This window comes from Acomys russatus, chromosome X (assembly GCF_903995435.1).
Source record: "Acomys russatus chromosome X, mAcoRus1.1, whole genome shotgun sequence".
NCBI lineage: Eukaryota > Metazoa > Chordata > Mammalia > Rodentia > Muridae > Acomys > Acomys russatus.
In genome coordinates this window covers 80,219,206-80,239,161 of record NC_067169.1, presented here as the reverse complement: position 1 = coordinate 80,239,161, position 19,956 = coordinate 80,219,206, and the positions used below count along the sequence as shown (strand labels likewise).

The 19,956-nt window shown below is 36.0% G+C and overlaps 1 protein-coding gene across 1 annotated transcript in view; it reads right to left on the bottom strand.

Annotated features, from left to right (window-relative positions):
• The window catches only part of Il1rapl2 (interleukin 1 receptor accessory protein like 2), a 1,209,823-nt gene that overhangs the window by 506,721 nt on the left and 683,146 nt on the right, over positions 1-19,956 (bottom strand). The window contains exon 4 of the mRNA XM_051141602.1: positions 2,795-2,981. Within this exon, the coding sequence (XP_050997559.1) occupies positions 2,795-2,981 (187 nt within the window). The remainder of the gene's footprint in view (positions 1-2,794; positions 2,982-19,956) is intronic.

Genomic DNA, 19,956 nt, shown 5'->3' with positions numbered 1-19,956 from the left:
TATGATGATTCTTATTGTTGGGTGTAAGGATTTGAAGTCAAAGGAAGTAGAGTAGAGTAACCAAATATTAACAGCAAGAAGGAAATATTTTTCCAATACCTCAAAAAATATACTGGGGTTTGCTTGAAACTTCATATGAGAACCAATGGTTAACAATACATTTTGATACCTCAGGGGTTCTTTAGTAGCATATGCAAAATGAAGATACCACATTATTAGGTAGTTTCTCTGTCTGAGTCTCTTCTTGCAAAAAAAAAAAGTGGGGATAAAATATTTATGTAGGTTGTTCTAAGGATTAAGTTAATCCACTGAACAAGCCTTTGGTGTAAGGAAAAAGGTAAATTTTATTGAAGGAAAAACAAACAAAACAAAACAAAGAAACAAAAAGCAAACCAAGACAAGCAAGCAAACAAAAAACAAAACAAGGCAGTGTGTGTGCATCTACCAACTAATGAATAAAGATAATATGTTATACAGATATAGTAATATGCTAACCGTGAAAAGGCAGGGAATTCTGGAAATCCTCTAATTTGTGACAGCATGGCTAGAACTAGAGATTACGGTATTAACTGAAGCTGGGCCCAGAGAGACAGGTACCAAACAGCCTCACTCACATGTGGAATACAAAAAGCCTAGAAGTTGAGAGCTGAACTCTCAGTGTAGGGGAGGAGGAAAGGGGAAATTCTGGTTAAATGCACAAATTGACATTTATATAGGATCAATAATTTGTGACATAGTATTATTTTTACAGTAAGTTGACTATAATAAACAGCGTATTGAACATTTTAAAATAATTAAAAGAAAGGATTGTAAATGTTCTCACCACAAATGATACATGTCTGAGGAGATAGATGTCGTGAATCTAATATGAATATTGCAAAATGTACACATTCATTAAAATATCACATTACCCAACTCATATGCACAATTTTATGGTTTTCTAGCATTTAAAATAAATCTAAATTTAATAAACTAAAATTTAGACATTATTATTCAGGCAGAGCTTAGAAATCCTTTTGTTCTAGATTTATTGGCCCATTTGGAGACGGGAGTGAGGGTAGCATTTCCTAAAGAGTAAGTGGCTAGGGGTGTTGAAAGACATAAGGAAAAGGGAAGAAGGAAGTTAGCAACAGATAAGAAGATGAGATAGAATGAATTACTACACACAAAGTCTGCTGACCTTGATTTTACCTCCAGCTGCTAACTCTGGGGTAGGTCACCTCCCCTTTCCCTCCTATGAAATTGAAGTGAACTCTTGTTTACATTTGGGGGGACAGCACTGCTATTTTTCCACCATCCTTGTGTCTTATAGAAATGTCTATGATCAAGAATGAATCACTGTAGAAATGCAGAGTAATTAAGAAATTGATCTCTCAACTCATAGGGCCTTGAACACAGGTCAAGCTTCATTAGCTCTCGAAGTTTAGATATGTTGCATCTCTCGATGCTTCTGTTTTTCTCTTTATTAAATAAGTATAAAGGCACTCACCACACAGAGCTGCACTGAGACACAGCTGAGATAATGTAGAGACTGAGCGTATTATAGGGAATGGCAAATAATAATTGCTAAATAGATATGAAGGAGGTTGATGATAGCATAAAAGGTCCCATTAAATTATCTATAGTCTCCATGAGGAAATAAATGTTACTTTTAATAACATTATTGTTGCTAAGAAAAAAGAAAGAGTCATACTTGAGCATATTATCTGTTAGTGAGTTCTTCCAGGTATGAAAACAAACATGTTTCCAAATGTAAAATTTCCTAGCAGCTTGCAATGTTCAGGTATTATAATCCTTGGGAAGAGTAGAGCCACAGGATCCTATAGATATCACCAAATTTGACTCTTGTATAATTGGGTCCAATAATGCACACATCACCTGTGAAAAATGTACTTGTTCACCTGTAGGTATCATACATAGACCTATATAAAGTGGCGCCTGCTATGGTCAAGAAAATTCCTTGGGACCATAAGTGCTCAGGCTTGCAGCAGGCTTCCCTATCAAGCCTGCCCTTGTGTGCTATAGTCTAGGCCTAGAGCCCCTGGAAGCCAGTTTCTACTTTCTGTCCTGTGTTCTTAAGCGAGGAGGAGCCAACTAGCTTCAGAAATGTGGGCAGGTGTTAAGAGGGGCTGTGTTCCTTATTCTATCCTTTTTTTCATCTATTTACTTTCCTATGTTCTTCTAAAGCTATTACTCATTCTCACTGGATTCCAGTGACTGCATCATTTACTCCTATTGGTTCCCTCAATATTACCTCTACCTCAGCACATATATTCTTCATTCAATGTTTTTCATTAAAGCCCTGAGTATAGCTTATGCTCAGTTAATCATAATCTTCTGTTTCTGTGTCTACATGAACAGGACAAAGCCCAGTTGTCACTTCTGCCTCTACTGTAGTCGCTCACATTGTACATCATGTTACCAATAGTTATTCTTCATAAGTGGTACTACTGATAATAACGGACCTTTCTTCTTTGTGATACATATTTCTATATGTCAATCAACTGATTTTCATTATCTTTTATTTAAATCTTTGCCATTCTTACTTGCTTGGGTGGAAATTTTATTTGGTTTTTATCAGTTGGGGAAAGTGGGTTAGCTTCTGACATCTGCTAATAAAAGTGCACAAAATCAGTAACGTATAGAAGTCACATCCCTAGGTTATTTGTTTGTAAATCTGTTGATTCCTCTCAGCAAACTGCTTAATACAAAAACCTGACCAAAAATATGTCAGTTCTCAAGGCTGCTATCAACTGAGATTTTTAAAAGTTCATTTGACTCCATGTTGAGTTACCTTGTACCACACAACATCAGGTTCCTGATCAGACTTCTTAAAGTCATCCATGTCTGGGCAGGAGATCTCCTTTCTTTTAGTAACTTCAGATTTCTCTAAGTAGCGGATCCTACTATTGTAGCACAGGCCTGATTCATTCTCCGCAACAGTCAAGGACATGGACACCTTCATACAGTATGTGGAGTTCCTGTAGGAACAAAGAAATAAGAAAATGGCTTTATTGACTGTTTACAACCTTTGTACTCTATATAGTTCAAGAGTATTGACTTTTCCATTTTAGGCATTGCCTAGAAATGAGAAACGACATTAAGCCAAGATGTAGCAACTTCTTCAACCAACAAAATGATGTGAAGCAAAAATGGTTATGAGAAAGTCCTGATTATAAAAGAGCTACAGAGCTACAAGGAAAAAGGTAGTAATCTATGAAACTGTTACACAGTCAGACTTTTCTCCTAGCAATAAATATTGCTTCCTTAAAACTTTGAAAAGGGAAGTTGTGAGAATGTTGCTGGAACTGTGGTCATAACCATTTCTGCTCTTCAGCTGTCTTTTGACAGTTCTCCCAGTGATTGCTGAACTTAACTTTGGTTTCTACCCCAACATTTTGTTCTGTAAGAAAGTATATCTATGAATCCAGATTAACATACAAAGAATACCTGTTAACATATATAGCATTTATTCTACCTACATTTTTAATTATCATAAACAAGAAAGTAATGAATATGCTTGTATACACAGCTTGACACTACTCTTCCAAGGGTAGAATCACTAACTTAACAGAAATATATATTTTTAGTTGAGTTTGAGATAAACCATTACTTATCACAATATAAATTGTTTTTTATTGCCCAAGAAGAGGGCTGAATTCAGTCAGTGGTGACCTGAAATAACAAACCAGACTCCTGCATTTGGAAGTGTCAGAAGGAAGGGCGTCCCCTACTCATCGTAATGGTTGATGATAGTTGTCAATTTGACAGTCTACAATCACCTAGAAGAATGGACCCCTGACTATGGTTTAATACAGGATCTCATTCCCTGAAGTGGTGCCACTCACATTCAGGGTAAGTCTTTTTACCACAAGAAACATATATAGGTGTTTAAAACGCCTCTTGCAATGTGCTAGTGGTTGGAATTCCCACTCCTAGACAAAGACCTATAGTCAAATAGTCTTCTAGGGATGAGGTCCTAATTGGTTATCTAATAAAAAAAGAGGTGAATCCTGAAACTGTATACACACAAACAAGAAAAATAAGTCCAGCAGGTTGTGTTTATATATCTGTGTGTATGTGTGATGTAATGGTAATAATCAATGTAAAGGACACTATCAATTCGAGAGTGAGAGAGAATATGGGTGGAATTGAGGCAAGAGACATGGAAAAGCCTGGAGAGAGGAAAAGGCAAGAAGGAAGAAACATAATTACAGTTTAATTTAAAATGTATTTAAAATCAATTAAAATAAAAGTAAGATAAGATAAAATAAACAAAAAGAAAACATCCTATTACAGTGTGGCTAAATGGGATTAATTCTGTCCACCAACATTATCACTCTATAGGCATTTCAACACTGAAATTTATTACCTGGTCACTTTAGAAATCATGTGAGAATATCTATGGATGATAATTTTGCTTTATTGAAAATTAGGTACAGGTACTACACAATTTATTTCCAATAACGTGAGTTCAAGAAACATATTTTGGGTTGGTGAGGTAGCTCAGTGATTAAAGTGTTTTAAACACAAACATAAACATCACAGTTTGGATTATTAGAACCCACATGGGTGGGCATGGCAGCCAGCCTGAAACTCCAGCCTTAGAAAATAAAGATTGCAATGAGATAGCTAGAAAGACTAATCATGTGGGTGACTTCTGGGACTTATTCAAATACCAAACTTCACTGAACAAGCTGGAAGAGTAACCAAGGTTTAAGTCCTGACATCAACCTCATATCTCAATATACATGTGCTTCATACATACCCACATAAACACACACACACACACACACACACACACACACACACACACACGCACGCAAGCAGAAATATTTATCCACATATATGCACACCAACTATACATAGAGACATACATACATGAAAATAAAAACAGAAAAATAAAAAATTATTTGATGAATTTGAATAACTTAAAAGAAATACATAATTTATTTTTGCTTCTTTGTATATATGATTTTTCACTACCCCTACCAGAAGATCTCAACAATACAAAGGGATACTGTAAAGAATGAGAGACAAGATGAGAAGCATCTGACAAGGACTGAGGTCAACTGTAATCTCTGTGTGAGTGCTTAATCTTTATTTCTGGAGGATATTTCAGGACATCATCTAAATTAACATTAACTCATTGCTAACAATACAAAGCATCAAGGCTAGCTGTACACATTGATATAGTTTTACAATCCTCTAGCAGGTGGAGTTAGCATGCCAACTACTCATTTGGAGAGGGTTCCCAAATGATTGGTGCTATGCATACTGTTTAGTGAACTTTCATTGAAAATTTACAATATCCCAAATATACAAAACACAGAAAGGCAGAATACTGTGCACATTAGGTTTAGAAAAAAAGTAATAAAAAAGATTCTTAATCAGTGAAGATAATTAAAAACAAAACACTCATAAATTGGGACTGGGCAAATGTATTCAGAGAATAGTACTAAAGTAGACCAACTCTGGAGTTCAGGTAAAGCACCAGTATATTCTGTATGATACTGCTTTTCACTGTTTCTACTGTGGGTTTCCAGAACCCAAACAAAAAGAACAAATGATTGGCGCTGGAGAGAGATGGCTGATTAAGTGCACTTTTTGCTCTTGCAGAGGACCAGGGTTTGGTTCTCAGCACCTACATGGTGGCACATAACCATCTATAACTCCAGTTACAGGGGATCTAATCCTTCATCTGGCATCTACAGATACCAGACATGTACATGGTGCACATATATGCGTTCAGGTAAAACACTCATACACGTAAAATAAAATTTAATTAATCTAAAAATTACAAAAGAATCATTCCTTGATGCTACAGACTTTGATAATATATGCTCCATGATATTAGCACATACAAGTAGGAAAGACTTAGTTACATACCTAATATCTTCCTATTATTACCTCCATGAGAAGAAAACTAAAGACCAGAATTATCAATAAGAGAAACAATATGTAGAATATATTATTCTATAAAAATCACTATGTAACATGCAGTATCACTGAGCAGAAAATAAGATAAAAGAAAGACAAATCTACAAAACTATTTCACAAAGGCCCGGATACCAAGCACAGAAAACTTCTCTTCAAGGTGTTGATCAAAGAAGTCTGATAGTCTCCCAAAACAATTTGGCTACTGACCTTGTCCTTGGGTGCCTCCTAGAGCTTGAAGGCAAGTTTCTGTTACAGGAAGAGTTTAAACTGAGAACTTGTTAGAGTAGACCTGGAGCTCTCCTGGAAACCTACTCAAATAGGGCTAATTATCATACTATCTAAAAGTGCTATGCAAGCTGCCATGGGAGAAAAAGTAATCAACAGTACCACCCAGCTGTAAAACCTATGAACTACAACAACAACCAGCGTGACAAGATGCCCCTAATGGTACAAACCTATGAACTACAACAATGACTAGCATGACAAGATATTCCCCAATAGTACAATAATGAATTTATATTTGGGTATAGCCAACTCCTACCCAAATACCCATGGTTGGGTAAGTCATGGATCCTAGAGGCGAATCTACTACTGACGCTTTCCTAAACCAGTGTAATTTATAGCTGGATTTTAAATTTATCATATCCTTATTCTGAGAGACGAATGTAGCTCTCACCTCTCACTAAAGGAGTTTCTTTGTGCAACAGACAGAGGCCATTAAGAGAAGTCAAAATGCACAGCTCAGCTGACTGTGGGGTGCTCAACTGCAAATGATACATTAACATAAACCCCAAACCTAACGTCCAGGGAATAGTCTGGAAGAAGGTGCAGGAAAATTGTGCCAGAGGACCAAGATATCTGCTAGGAGATAGTGTCTTCTTTATTGGGGAGGAAAGCTATATCCACAAAATCTCAAAAGTATGGTCACCTATACTTATACCCTAACCCATATAATAACACCAGTTGATATGTTAACTTGGATAGGAGAAATCTCTCAAGTCCCTACCCCTAGATGAAGAGCTATAGGCAATTAATGGCTACTGAGGAAAACAGACTCAGTCTTTTCCAGGAATGAGTTCCATTATAGGTTATTGAAACCTAAGTGATCCTTCCTAAACAAATACACTTACATGTAAAACTAAATAGAATCAGCAGGCATATTCATATATATATATATATTCATTCATATATATGGTATTGTGTATGAGACAGAAAGAGAAACAGAGTCAGAGAGAAAGACACAGACAGACAGACAGACAGACAGATAGACAGCCAGAGCCAGAGGGGCAGAGAGAATAATTAAATACTAGTTTGTGAATTTGAGAGGGAGTTGAAATGGGGAGGGGGTACATGGGCAGAGTTTAAGGAGAGAAGGAGAAGTAAAAATGATGTAAATGCAGTTTACATATTTTAAAGCCTCAAAAGTTTTTAAATTAAAATTTAAAAGTTGGTTGGCATTTTAAAGTAGAATTGTAATAATACATGCCCTTTCCAGACCATCATGCCAAATAAAATATATAAAATAGCTGGCATAATATTTGTCATATACTAGATATTCAATAAAGCATAACTATAACCAGAATTTTAGTATAATTTGCATTATTGATTATCATCAATAAACAATAACAATCGTAGTATATATTTACATAATAATCACAAGCATCACAGCTACATTTATAAACAACACATTGATTGTGAAGGGTTAAAATAGGCCCCTAGTTTAGGAATGTTGCTTGAAGGGAAATGGTCTGAAAAGGATAATTTGGGGAAAAGATCTAATACCAGAGGATCAGGAAAGTCTGAAAGTATCCAAAGGATACACTGAAGTAGATACAAAAAGGAGAGTGAATGAAAAAGAAACTTCCAGGTACAATAAAATACTAGCTACAAGACAAAGGTCAGAACTTTGGAGGTCGAAGGGTTAATGATGGCCCACTAAATTTTCTGAGGTCTTCTTGGACAAATATTTTCTATAATAAAACCCAGACCGCCAGGCAAAGATTTTCCGGCACAAGAGATGCTCTCATGTCTTCATTCTCCCACCCCTCTAAAGATTACTTGATTTAGGTCCTGCCAGCAGCACTTGTATTAACTTGGGGTGACCATAAGGGCAGGAACTCACCCTGAAGATGGCTGATGAGTTGCAGGAGGAAATGTTTCAATCCTCCCTAACCCTTCAAACACAAACAACCCTAGGCCAGGGCCCTGCATAAACTCACCCTGGCTCTGTTCACTGGCATGTCAATTGTAGCTGACAAATTGCTTGTTAACCTATGAAAAAGTCCTAATATGAAGTTGCTGGTGATAACCAAGGTCCCTGGAACTTAAAGACAAAGCCCAGTTTGAGTTCTGTTTTCACTGTAGCTGACCTAGTAGAGGTGTGATCAAGGCTCCCTGACAGTCCAAGATTCAAGCTGATTTTTATTAGTCATGTAATCTAGCCCTGGCACAGTTCTGGCTAACAATCTTGCATTATTTAGATTTTATTTTGAAAAATGCCTCAGGCCAGTTCTATTTAAAATTTTTCCTACAATTCAGGCCTAAAAATGTTACTTTTCTTTCATTAGGTACAATTAGAGCTCTGCAAGGTTGAGGAGGCAGACTAATGCATATGCAAGAATGACGATCATAATTTTTTCTCTCCCTCTTCATATCCCAAGGGGGACAAGAAACACATTGTGGCTTAATGTAAAGAAAGGGCCTTTACAATGATATTCCAGCAATGGCTTACAATTCCTTGCATCGGTAATCTTTGCAGGTAGAGTTATCTCTTAGTATCCATAAGGGAACTGCTCCCGAATGCCCCAACACACCTCCAAAGCAAAAAATTTCAGATATTTGAGCTTATTTTTTAATATAAGCTGATATTACATTTACATATAACCTATGTATATTCTCCTGCATATTTTAAATCATTCCCAACTGACTTATAACTAATGAAATGTAAATGCTATGTAAATATGCAAATAAGAGTTATACTATATTATCTACTGACTACTGACAAAACTTGGTTCATGTTCGGTACATGTGTGATTATTTTATTTTTATGCATCTTTGGGTCATGTATATTTGGTCCATGAATATAGAACTTATAAAACACAAAAGCTAACTCTATTTCCATGTATTTTATCAGTTATTATACCAGAATGTGAGAAAACAGGCAGGCAAGGTAAGTGTCAACTAACAGGAATAAAATCTAAATGTAAAGAAGATTTTTAAAAATACATTTATTAAATGTGTCTAGCTAGGACCAAGATCTCTTGGATTTTACTCTCAGAAATTGATACTAACATTGCTTAGCATCCATACTAACTTGTGGTTACTCATACCAATTTGGTAAGCTGATAAAAGGAGAAATAGGTGTTTATAGATAGTGTACTAAAAATAATTCTATTAAGGTGTGTTGCAAATCTGCTGCAAAATTTTGAATAAATATCATAGGTTTCTATACAAAAGTTTAATGACAGCTAGTTTAAGTTATATTTCTTGAAATATCCATTAAAACTCACATTTATGGGACTTGTTTATATTACAAAATCTAAAGTATGGTTTGAGTATATGTGATTTTGTGTAACACATGGGTTAACCAAGTGTCAAGAATCTAAAGAATTAGGGGAAATTATACATAAGAATAGAAGCATTAGTAAAAGGGCTTATGATATGGCTGAATTCTTTATAAATAGTTCCTTTCATAATCCTGTTTCACTTCAAAATATTATTTTTGTAAATTCCAGAAACATATACTGATCAACATACTTAAAAAAAAACCTTTCATTTTGACATTTTAAAAAAATGTAAATTGGGACTGGAAAGATGGTTCTTCAGTTAAGAGCACTTACTTTTTCCAAAGTCCCCAGGCTTAATTCCAGCACTCATGTGGCTGCTTACAACCATATATAATTCCCTTTCCAGGGGATGAAACACCCTCCTCTGGCCACAACAGGCACAAGACCTGCATATGGTGCACAGACATACATGCAAGCAATGTACCTATGCACAAAAAATAATACTGTTAAAAACTGAAAATGTAAATTGACTAACATATATAACTACAAGTCACTCTGCAATTGTTAAAAGAGACTATCCTCTTCAAAACATAAGACAATTGATTTTTGTAGCAAATTCCAAGGTCCTTTTCATATTACTTCCCAAAATTTATTAGTGAAAGGTGGCTTTCTTGGATATATTTTTAATTTTTTTAGATTTATCTATTTCACGTGCATGAGTGTTCTGAATATATGTATGTCTGTGCAGAACATGCATGCATGATGGCTGTTGGTATTAAAAGAGGATATCAGATCCCCTGAAACCAGTTATAGACATTCGTGAACTGCCATGTGGGTTTTAGGATTCGAACACGAGTTCTCTTCAAAAATAGAAGTGATGAATGATATCTTTGATGTGCTCCTGTATTCGTTTTGCAAGTATTTTATTTAGTATTTTTGCATCTATGTTCATAAGAGAAATTGGTCTGAAATTCTCTTTCTTTGTTGAGTCTTTGTGAGGTTTAGGTATCAATGAGACTATGGCCTCATAGAATGAATTTGGTAATTTTCCATCCATTTCTATCTTTTGGAGTAGCTTGAAGAGTATCGGTATTAGCTCGCCCTTAAAGGTCTGGTAGAATTCTGCACTGAAACCATCTGGCCCTGGGCTTTTTTTGGTTGGGAGACCATCGATGATTGCTTCTATTTCTGTCGGGGAAATGGGACTATTTAACTTGTTTATCTGTTCTTCACTCAACTTTGGCAAGTGAACTTGATCAAGAAAATCGTCCATTTCCTTTAGATTTTCAAATTTTGTGGCGTATATGCCTTCAAAGTAGGATCTTATGATTCTTTGAATTTCTTCAGTGTCTGTTGTTATGTCTCCCTTTTCATTTCTGATTTTGTTGATTTCAGTACTGTCTCTCTGCCTTTTAGTTAGTTTGGCTAATGGTCTGTCTATCTTGTTGATTTTCTCAAAGAACCAGCTCTTGGTTTTGTTGATTCTTTGGACTGTTTTCTTAGTTTCTAATTTGTTAATTTCAGCCCTGAGTTTGATAATTTCCAGGCGTCTACTCCTCTTGGGTGTTTCTGCTTCTTTTTTTTCTAGGGCTTCGTAATCCCCCTCAGGAACAGTCATAGGGGAGGGGAATAATGGGAAAATGGGGGGGGAGGAATGGGAGGATACAAGGGATGGGATAAACATTGAGATGTAACAAGAATAAATTAATAAAAAAAAAAAAAAATAAAATAAATAAATAAATAAATAAATTTCAGTTGATGACAACAAAGAACAAAGACAAAAAAAAAAAAAAAAAAAAAAAAAAAAATAGAAGTGATCTTTTGGAAGCTGCTAACCTGCACTTCCTGTTAACAGGTAATTAATTTTATTCCTTCTCAAGTCTCTGATGGGTGTGAAGACCAGATTAGTTTTACAATTAAGCTTAGTCATTTAGGGGTTAAGATGTTTTTAGGTCTAGATAGATGTTTTAAGTTGATAGAAATGAGATATGATAGATATTGACTTACATTCAGAATTTTAGACTCATCAAGATAGGAAATATGTTTTCTTCAAGGTTGCAATATATAAATAGCCAAAACACTACGAATGTAACATTAATATAATTTCTGATTGTTTTGTGGTCTTCTTGCTGTATGTAGTTTATTATACGTGTGTGTGTGGGTAATAATATAAATGTATATGTAAAAAAGAAGAAATCTTTTAAAAATGAAAAAGAAAGAAGTGCTCTTAACCAATGAGCCATCATTTCAGGCCTTTGAAATATTTTTGAACTTAATTGCACAGTCAACTTTAAGACTAATATAGACCATAACTACACAAAACTGTAATAATATAATATTAATGTGATAAAACACCAAAAAGGAGGGCAAATTGGCAAATTTATTGACGTCATTCAATGAAAAAAGTTCTACAGAATTATTATAATGAAAGTTATTTGCTACTTGCCATATGCTATGCTAGGTATATACATTGAAAAGGAAATGAAAATCTAACGTAAGGATAAAAAGTCTTTATGCTGTAAAAATGTTGAGAGAAATGCAAGGTCATTTGAGAAAAATCCCCTTTCTATGTTTTTTTTTTTTCTGTTAAATACTTTTAGTTTGTAGAGTTGTGAAGAGTTCACAGGTGTTTTGTTTTTTATATGATGTTTTTGTCAAAAATGTTGTATTTCACAGATGATGTAAACAAATAAGGATGTGCTGGAGGTATGAACAGGGAATATTTTCTCAAGTGCTTTGATCTCCCATTGACATAAATATCCAGCCTTTGGCACACTACTGTTAATCTCTAACTCAAAATCATCCACTTATTTCTTTATAGTTCACAGGAAAGTTAGGGAACATGTAAGGTTAACTTTAGAAAATAAAATAAATTATACTTGAGAAGATTGTTGTTTGAGAACATATGGTCCCTGGAATCAGAGACTCGGGTTCAAATCTCACCTCTGTCGTATCCTAATGATGGGTCTTTGGCCAGGTGACTAAGTCTCATGCAGTTCTTTGCCCCACTTCCCTACCTGTGTGGCCACCTGTGAGGCAGAGCAAGGCAGGAACAGCTGGGGGATGGAGACCTCAGGTGGCAGTGCATGTGCACTCAAGAAACAGATTTCTTGGGAGGCAGGTGTCAGTGAGACAGCTCATTTTATTGAGAGGAACAAAGGCTATTTAAACCTTTGGGGAGTGGGTAGATGTTTTCAGGCTGAGAGTACATCATTGGCCTGGCCTACAGTTCTGGGAATGCCTTATTTGCATGAAAGAGAAGGATTCTGGGTGTTTGCTTATAAGGAAAGAAAGTTTCACCTGCAACCTGACCACCAGGCTACATGACCACCTCAAAAGTCGCAAAGGTGGAGGCCATAAGGTATGTAAGGCTACATGTACAGGGGCATGCAGACCCAGAACAGGGAGGAAACAGTCCTAATTTTGCTAGTCTCAAGACAAGATTTTCAGGGTTTGGACATGCCTCAATCTCATTCTTTCTCCAGGCCAGCTCCCCAGGTCACATGACTCCCAGGTAATAGTCTGAGTTTTTGTTATATGAAAAAAAATGAGACTAGTAAAAGCAACCGTGTTTATAGGATTATTACACTCCCAAATGTGAGAATTATAAGGTCTGAGATTTTGATGAATTTTCCAATTAATACCATGAACACTGATTGAGAAAAGACATGGGACTCCTAGGCCAGAATCTATAAACAGTAAATTTGTAGTAGTGATGCAAAGTATTTGAATTATTTACTCAAATTTTTTCTATAGGATAATATGAAGGGGATCAATGGAAGAAATGCATTACAGTACAAAAGAAGAATCTTCAGCTTAAGAAACATTTAACTTTTATAATGGTCATAGGAATTCTAGATCTTTGCTATAGAGGGAACCACATTCTCCCTCCTCCGCCCCCCCCCCCCCCCCCCCCCCCGCTCTCTCTCTCATCAACCTCTGCTCTAACTAAACTTATTCTTCAGTTTAGAGGGAGATGTTTTCTGAATCTTCCTAAATTGCTCTTTATAAAAACAGCTTTTTAAAAAAGTAACAACATGCTGAAGAGATGGCTAAGTGGTTAAGAGCACTGGCTACACTTCCAGAGGTCCTGAGTTTAATTTCTAGCAACCACTTAGTGGTTCATACCCATCTATAATGGGATCCATTTCTCCTTTATGATGCACATGACAACAGAGCACTCATGTACATAAAATACATGAATAAATAATTATTTAAAAGTAACAAGGAGGACTCAAGGGAAGATGCATGAATCTCCCTGGGAAGAGGAAATAGAATAGACATTGTGGGTCTTGGGTAGATGAGGGAATGCAGGGGTGGGGAGATAAGGATGGGTACAGGAAGGAGCAGGTTGGGGGAGGATGGAGGGAGAGAGTACTGTGTGAAACAACTGGAAGTGGGCGAACGGACATCTCAGGGTGAAACTAGAAACCTAGGACAATGGAAATTCCCAAGAATCTACAAGGATACCCCTAGCAAAGACTCTTTGTAATGGGAGATATAGAGTCTGAACTGCCCATCTCTTATAACCAAGCAAGGATAATATAACTGCAACTTGATATACCATATTTGGCTGATATCCCTTAGAGGCCTATCTTTTTCTGAAAGGAAATGGAGGAGTCATGGATGGGGAGTAGAAAGGTGGGCAGGAGGAAGTGGGAGAGGAGGGAAAACTATACTCTAGATGTAATGTATGAGAGAAGAATCAATTTTTAAAAATTAAAAATGTTTTTATTTTATTCAAAAATAGTATTTTTTATTCATGTTGGGGGGCCCATGGAAGACAAAAATGATACTAGGTGCCTTAGAGCTGGAGGTGGAGTTTCAGGTGGCTGTGTTGGGGACTGATCTCAGGTCCTCTGGAAGAACATCAAATGTTCTTAATTGTTGAGCCATCCTTCCAGTACCTTCATATACATACTTTTGAAAAGAAAATCTAGAACAAAATAACGTGAAGTACTTTACTGAAAGCATTTAGTAAGGTGTCTCATATATACTTGGTGTTCAATACAAATGAACTACATTAGCCAGTACTATGATATTATTCAAACTATAAACTATATAAATTGATTTTGCATTCTTTATTTTACTGTTTTAAAAAACACAAAACATATCAAGATATAGTGAATATGTGTGTGTGCATATACTACATGCTAAAGATACAATTTTATGCTGAAAATATCATTGGCTTTTGGCCAATGGATATAGCTTGGTGGTATAGCACATGACTAGTATGTGCAAGACCATGTGGTTGTTCCTCAGCATATGTATGTGTACATACATACATGTATGTGGATGCTCCAAATTAAAACTAAAATATTTAGGTACTTATTATTAAAGTCAGTTATACAGATAAAATAATTAGATACTACACATATATTTAACAGTTATTAATAAAATGAAAACAGACTCAGTAACTAAATCATCATGCCCTATACCTTCATGAGCTTTTTTTCATTGTTTCATTATTATTTATTACGTGTAAATCCCAGGACCTGAAGCCAAGTTTAAGGTAGAGACCAGACATCACAATTAAATAAAAACAGAATAATTAGCAGAACTACTATTAATTAGCCATATGAGCCCAATTTTAGTCTAAAAGAATTATTCTATAAATATTGACTTTAGTCCAAAAAAGGCCAATATACTGGCTGAAAATATAATTACAGTATATACATACATATATCACAGAAATATATTAGTCTCCCCAAAAGCTGGCTCCTTCCAAACTCGATCTAATATTCTGCATGGTTTCCCTCCTCTGCTTGGTAAGCACACTGGCTTCTCCTTTCTGCAGCCGGCGTCTGGTAGCTGCCTTCTACTGCCTTGTCAGCTGCCCCTTCACCTTCTGCTTCACTAGGTCTTGAGGGATGGTGGAACAGCGCAGGATACTGCCTGCAAATGCAACACTCGGGGTTCTTGTTCGATGTTGAGTAACACTCCTCATACTGTCTTCATCTCTGAAAGGCCTGAACTCTTTGTTCAGTGATGACAAGGCAATCAGATGGGGCAGCCATCCTCACCCTCCTCAGAGCCAGCAGGGATTCTGCACTGACCTGTCTGGCCATCATGTCTGGTATAGCTTTCAGTTCTATTGCTCTCCTCAGAAAACCCAGTAACAGATCCGTGCATAAGAACAGGCCGTTTCATTTCTTCTACAGCTTGACTTAATTCAGTCATTTCAAAGCTGGGTCCATCAGTGCTCTCCTCTGAGGCGCCATCTTCTAAAGTGAGCTCTACCCAACCTTTAATGACATTAGGAGGGAGGGCTCCCTTGACGTTGACGTCTCTGCCAGTGGCTACACAAAGGAAATGCAAGCAGATGATGAACTGCTCCATCCGGTATGTCCCGATAACAGAGTTACTGAAACAGAGTTACTGAAACAGAGGAGGAATCTGACTTCTCATTTTCTGATGAAGAGACGTTAGAAAAAGCCGAAGTCTGGAGATCAGAGACAGAAAAGGCCCCAAACTCAGTACATGGGTCTGGCAGCTCCTGTTGCCGCTCACCTGCAGACGGCAGGTCCATGAGCTTTTACTTGATTTCTGTGTGCTCATTTTTACCAAAGATCTTGAAAGACTTGTAACTACTCAAATTTTTATTTTCCTGCCATCATGTGCCTTCTGCCCTAGCAGTCTTATCTTTCCATTGACTATCAGTAGAATCGGTAAGGCTATCTTCTTAGACAAATCCAGTGACCCTGGCTTCCCTTCATCCAGCCTGAATTCCATGTATTATTTGGAAAGACACCATTTCATTCACCTTGTAATCTACCCTGAGTTCAAAATATCTTTTTCTATCTGATTATGTGCCTAACAATACCTATCTTTGGCCGTTTTCCCCGATATGATGTGCAGATTCAACACAGTTATCAAAAATATTCCAAATGTTTTCTTCATGGAATGAAAAAAATAATAATAACCTAAAGTGTGTAAGAAAGCATAAATATTCTAAATAAGCAAAGCAATCGAAGCAGAAAAAACAATATAAGAGTATCTAGAGTGTCACAATGGTCCTCAAATTATGCTAAAAAGCCATAGTGATAAAAATGTATATTGCTGGAAGAAAAACAGACATGCATATCAATAAAATAGCAAAAAAGAAAACCAGAAACAAATGTAGGCAGCCACAGCCACCTAATTACTGACAAATGTATCAAGATACATAATGAATAAAAGTCTTTTCAACAAATGGCACTTGGAAAACTGGATATCCCCATGAATATGAATGGAATCAGATTCCTATTTCTCATGATGTACAAAAATAAGATGAATGAAAACCTTAATGTAAGACCTGGAATGCCAAAACTGCTAGAGGAAAAAATAAACTGACATGTAGGAAGCATAAGCAACAGCCTCCCAATAGGATTCCAGTAGTCTAAGAAATAACAGCAAGAATTGAAAGTATTCTATCTTCCATGTACATTTCTATATTCCCCTTCTTTCTTTTCAACCACTTTCTCCAAACAGAATATCAATGTCCAGTATGCTGTGAGGAATTCATCCTGCCACATCTGATCCAATGTCAGTGTCCGGTTCTTTTGTTCTGAAAGCATATAATTTCTCACAAGCATCATACAGTCCTAAAATTATAAATGTATAAAAGGTGTACATGATGCATGGTACAATTATGGCTGGATTTCTGTTCTTTGTATGAGCAGGAAAAGAAGACATCTGTAAATCTTCATTCATGCCATATGAAGAATAGCATCTAACAGTAATTCATAGGGGTTCTTTAGTCAACACGAATCATTCTCTATGCCTAGACATTCACGTTTCAGGCAGTCTCAGATCTAGTCCTATATGGTGGGATTAGCAATACAAGTTACCTGCTTGTTCTGCAGTTTAAATTCTTCATATCCTGATTGTAGTCCCCTCCTTCATCCTCTCCTGATCCCCTCTCCCTCCCTCCCTTAGTACTCAGAGAGGGGAGCTCTCTTCCCCTAATAGCTCAGCCTAACAAGTCTCATCTGTATTAGCTGTAACCTCTTCCTCTGGCTGGCTGGCTGTCTTTCCAGGGGGACGTGATCTAAGTTAAGTGGCCAGAGTACATGCCTGAAGTAGTCCCTACTCTCCAGATGTGGGATCCACAAGGAGACTTTGCTCATCAACCTAATGCCTCAATTGTCACTCACAAGATATTTTTAATTCACCGATATAGAATTTTGTATATAGAGGTAAAATAAGTTCTAGATACAGTGGTATAGAATTCAAATGTAAGAATATTCTTCACACACATTTTATATATATATATACTCTAATATGAGTTATTGTACCCATATAACTCAATTATGATACAAGATTTACTTCTAATGCTTTGAAAGTGCTCTTAAGCTGTTTAGGAGAATTAAATTTTACAAATTAAATGTTAGTAGATTAAATCATGGTCATGTCAATTGCTAGCCTACTTTTATCCCAAGAATATACATCTTAGGTACAGATATGACTCTATAGAAAGAAAAGGTCTTGAAAAAAGCCAGAGACACGCAGAATATGGCATTTAAAATGTTTTTATTACTTTAAAGATTCATTGACAATAAGATAAGTTAACTCTTGGCAACACCCAGCCTACCTCAAAGAAAATGGTGAGCATCAAAGAACCTCCTTGTGGAGATGGCTTCAAATGTGGCAAACAAGCCACTGGGCAAAAGGTCCTCATTTCTACCACAGACAGAATTCTGCCTTAAAAAGGGCAAGCTTGGATGCAGGCAGAGTGGACGGCCAAACTCTGCCAAGACAGGGTAAGCAAGTCCTCAATATTTCCTGCCTCACAAATATGTCTGTCAGATATATTGGGCCAGAAAGCTGAAGATGATGCTACAACTTAATAGTTTTGGGTGACTATTCAGGTAGAAAACTGTCTCTATCATCTTCTCATTTGGAAAGCTACTAACCTGCACTCCTGGCATACTCAGGTAATCAAGTTTATTCCTTCTCAAATCTCTCATGGAGTTGAAGACCTGCTAGCTTAGTTTTACAATGAAGCTTAATTGTTTAGGGGTTAAAATGTTTTTAGGTCTAGATAGGTGTTCTAAGTTGATAATGACAATATGTGATAGAGATTGATTTACATTCAGAATTTTAGATGCACCAAGATAGGAAAGATGTCTTCTTCAAGGCTGTCAAATACAAATAACCAAAACACTAAGAACATAACATTTATATAATTCTCGATTGTGTCACGGTTCTTCTTGCCATAGGTAATCTATTGTGTATATGTGGAATAATATAACTGTATATGTACAAAAATAAAATAATTTTAAAAAACAAAACAAAAAATGTGAAAACATAAAACTCCATGAAATTGGAAAGCTTCTGCACAACAAAGGAAACAATCAGAAGAAAAAGGAGAAATTCTACAGTGGAGAAATATGGAAATTTCTCTTTTATAAGAGATTAATCTCTAGAACATAAAATTAAGCACCAAAAAATTACCTAGTCAACAAAAACTAAAAGTGAATAGTCAGTTCTCAAGAGAATAGAATACAAATACCCAATAAATATCAGGGAAAGGGTTGAATAGCCTCAGCTATCAGGAGAATGCCAATTAAAAATTCTTTAAGATTCTGTTTCTTCAAAGAAATAACTACTTCAGGGAGATTGTGTCACACACACCTTTAATCCCAGAACCCAGGGAGGCAGAGGCAGGCCTGGTCTACAAAGAAAGTTCCAGAACAGCCAAGTATACACAATGAAAGCCTGTCTTGAAAAGCAAAAGAAAGGAGTAACAACAACAACAACAACAAAAACTACAGCTGAGAGAGGGAGAAATAGTCTTCCCCAGGCAGAGCACAATAATTGGTATACAATATCAGATGTCACCCCTGAAAACACAGTGCCGTTATAAGGACTAAGCAGGTTATATTTAGGAATATATATGCATATATAACATTTAGTGAAAAGAAGTCATTACTCTGAAAGAGAGCAAAGAGAAGTATATAGGAGGGCTTAAAGGCAGAAAAGGGAAGAAATAAATGTTGTAGTCATATTATGATTTAAAAAATAAAATAAAAATTTGGTGTATACACAGTGAAGTATTACTCAGCCATAAAAAGAAAAATATAGTTTATGTCCTATAAAATTCATCATCATAAGTGTTTAAAAGTCAAAATATGTTTTCTCTCATTTTTGAATATTAAATTTTTACAGATGTATAGACACACATAAACAGCAAAGAGAGTATTGTGTGCATGAAAAGGGAAAAAGGAAAGGTCTGTAGGGGAAAATATGCTCATAATGCAGTATAACATGGGCAACATTTTCTTTATGAATCCGATGTGATATATAATCAATGTATATGAATAAGTCATACCATAATTATTGAAAGAAAGAAATCTGAAAATGATATATATCACATGATTCCAAATATATACTTTTCCTGAGAAAGACAACAATTACTGAATTAATAACAATTAGTGGCTGAAAAGTACTCAGGTGAAAGGAATAGGGAGGGGCAATGGATGGTTGAAAGATAAAATAGAGGATACATATGACATATTTTTCAAATCCT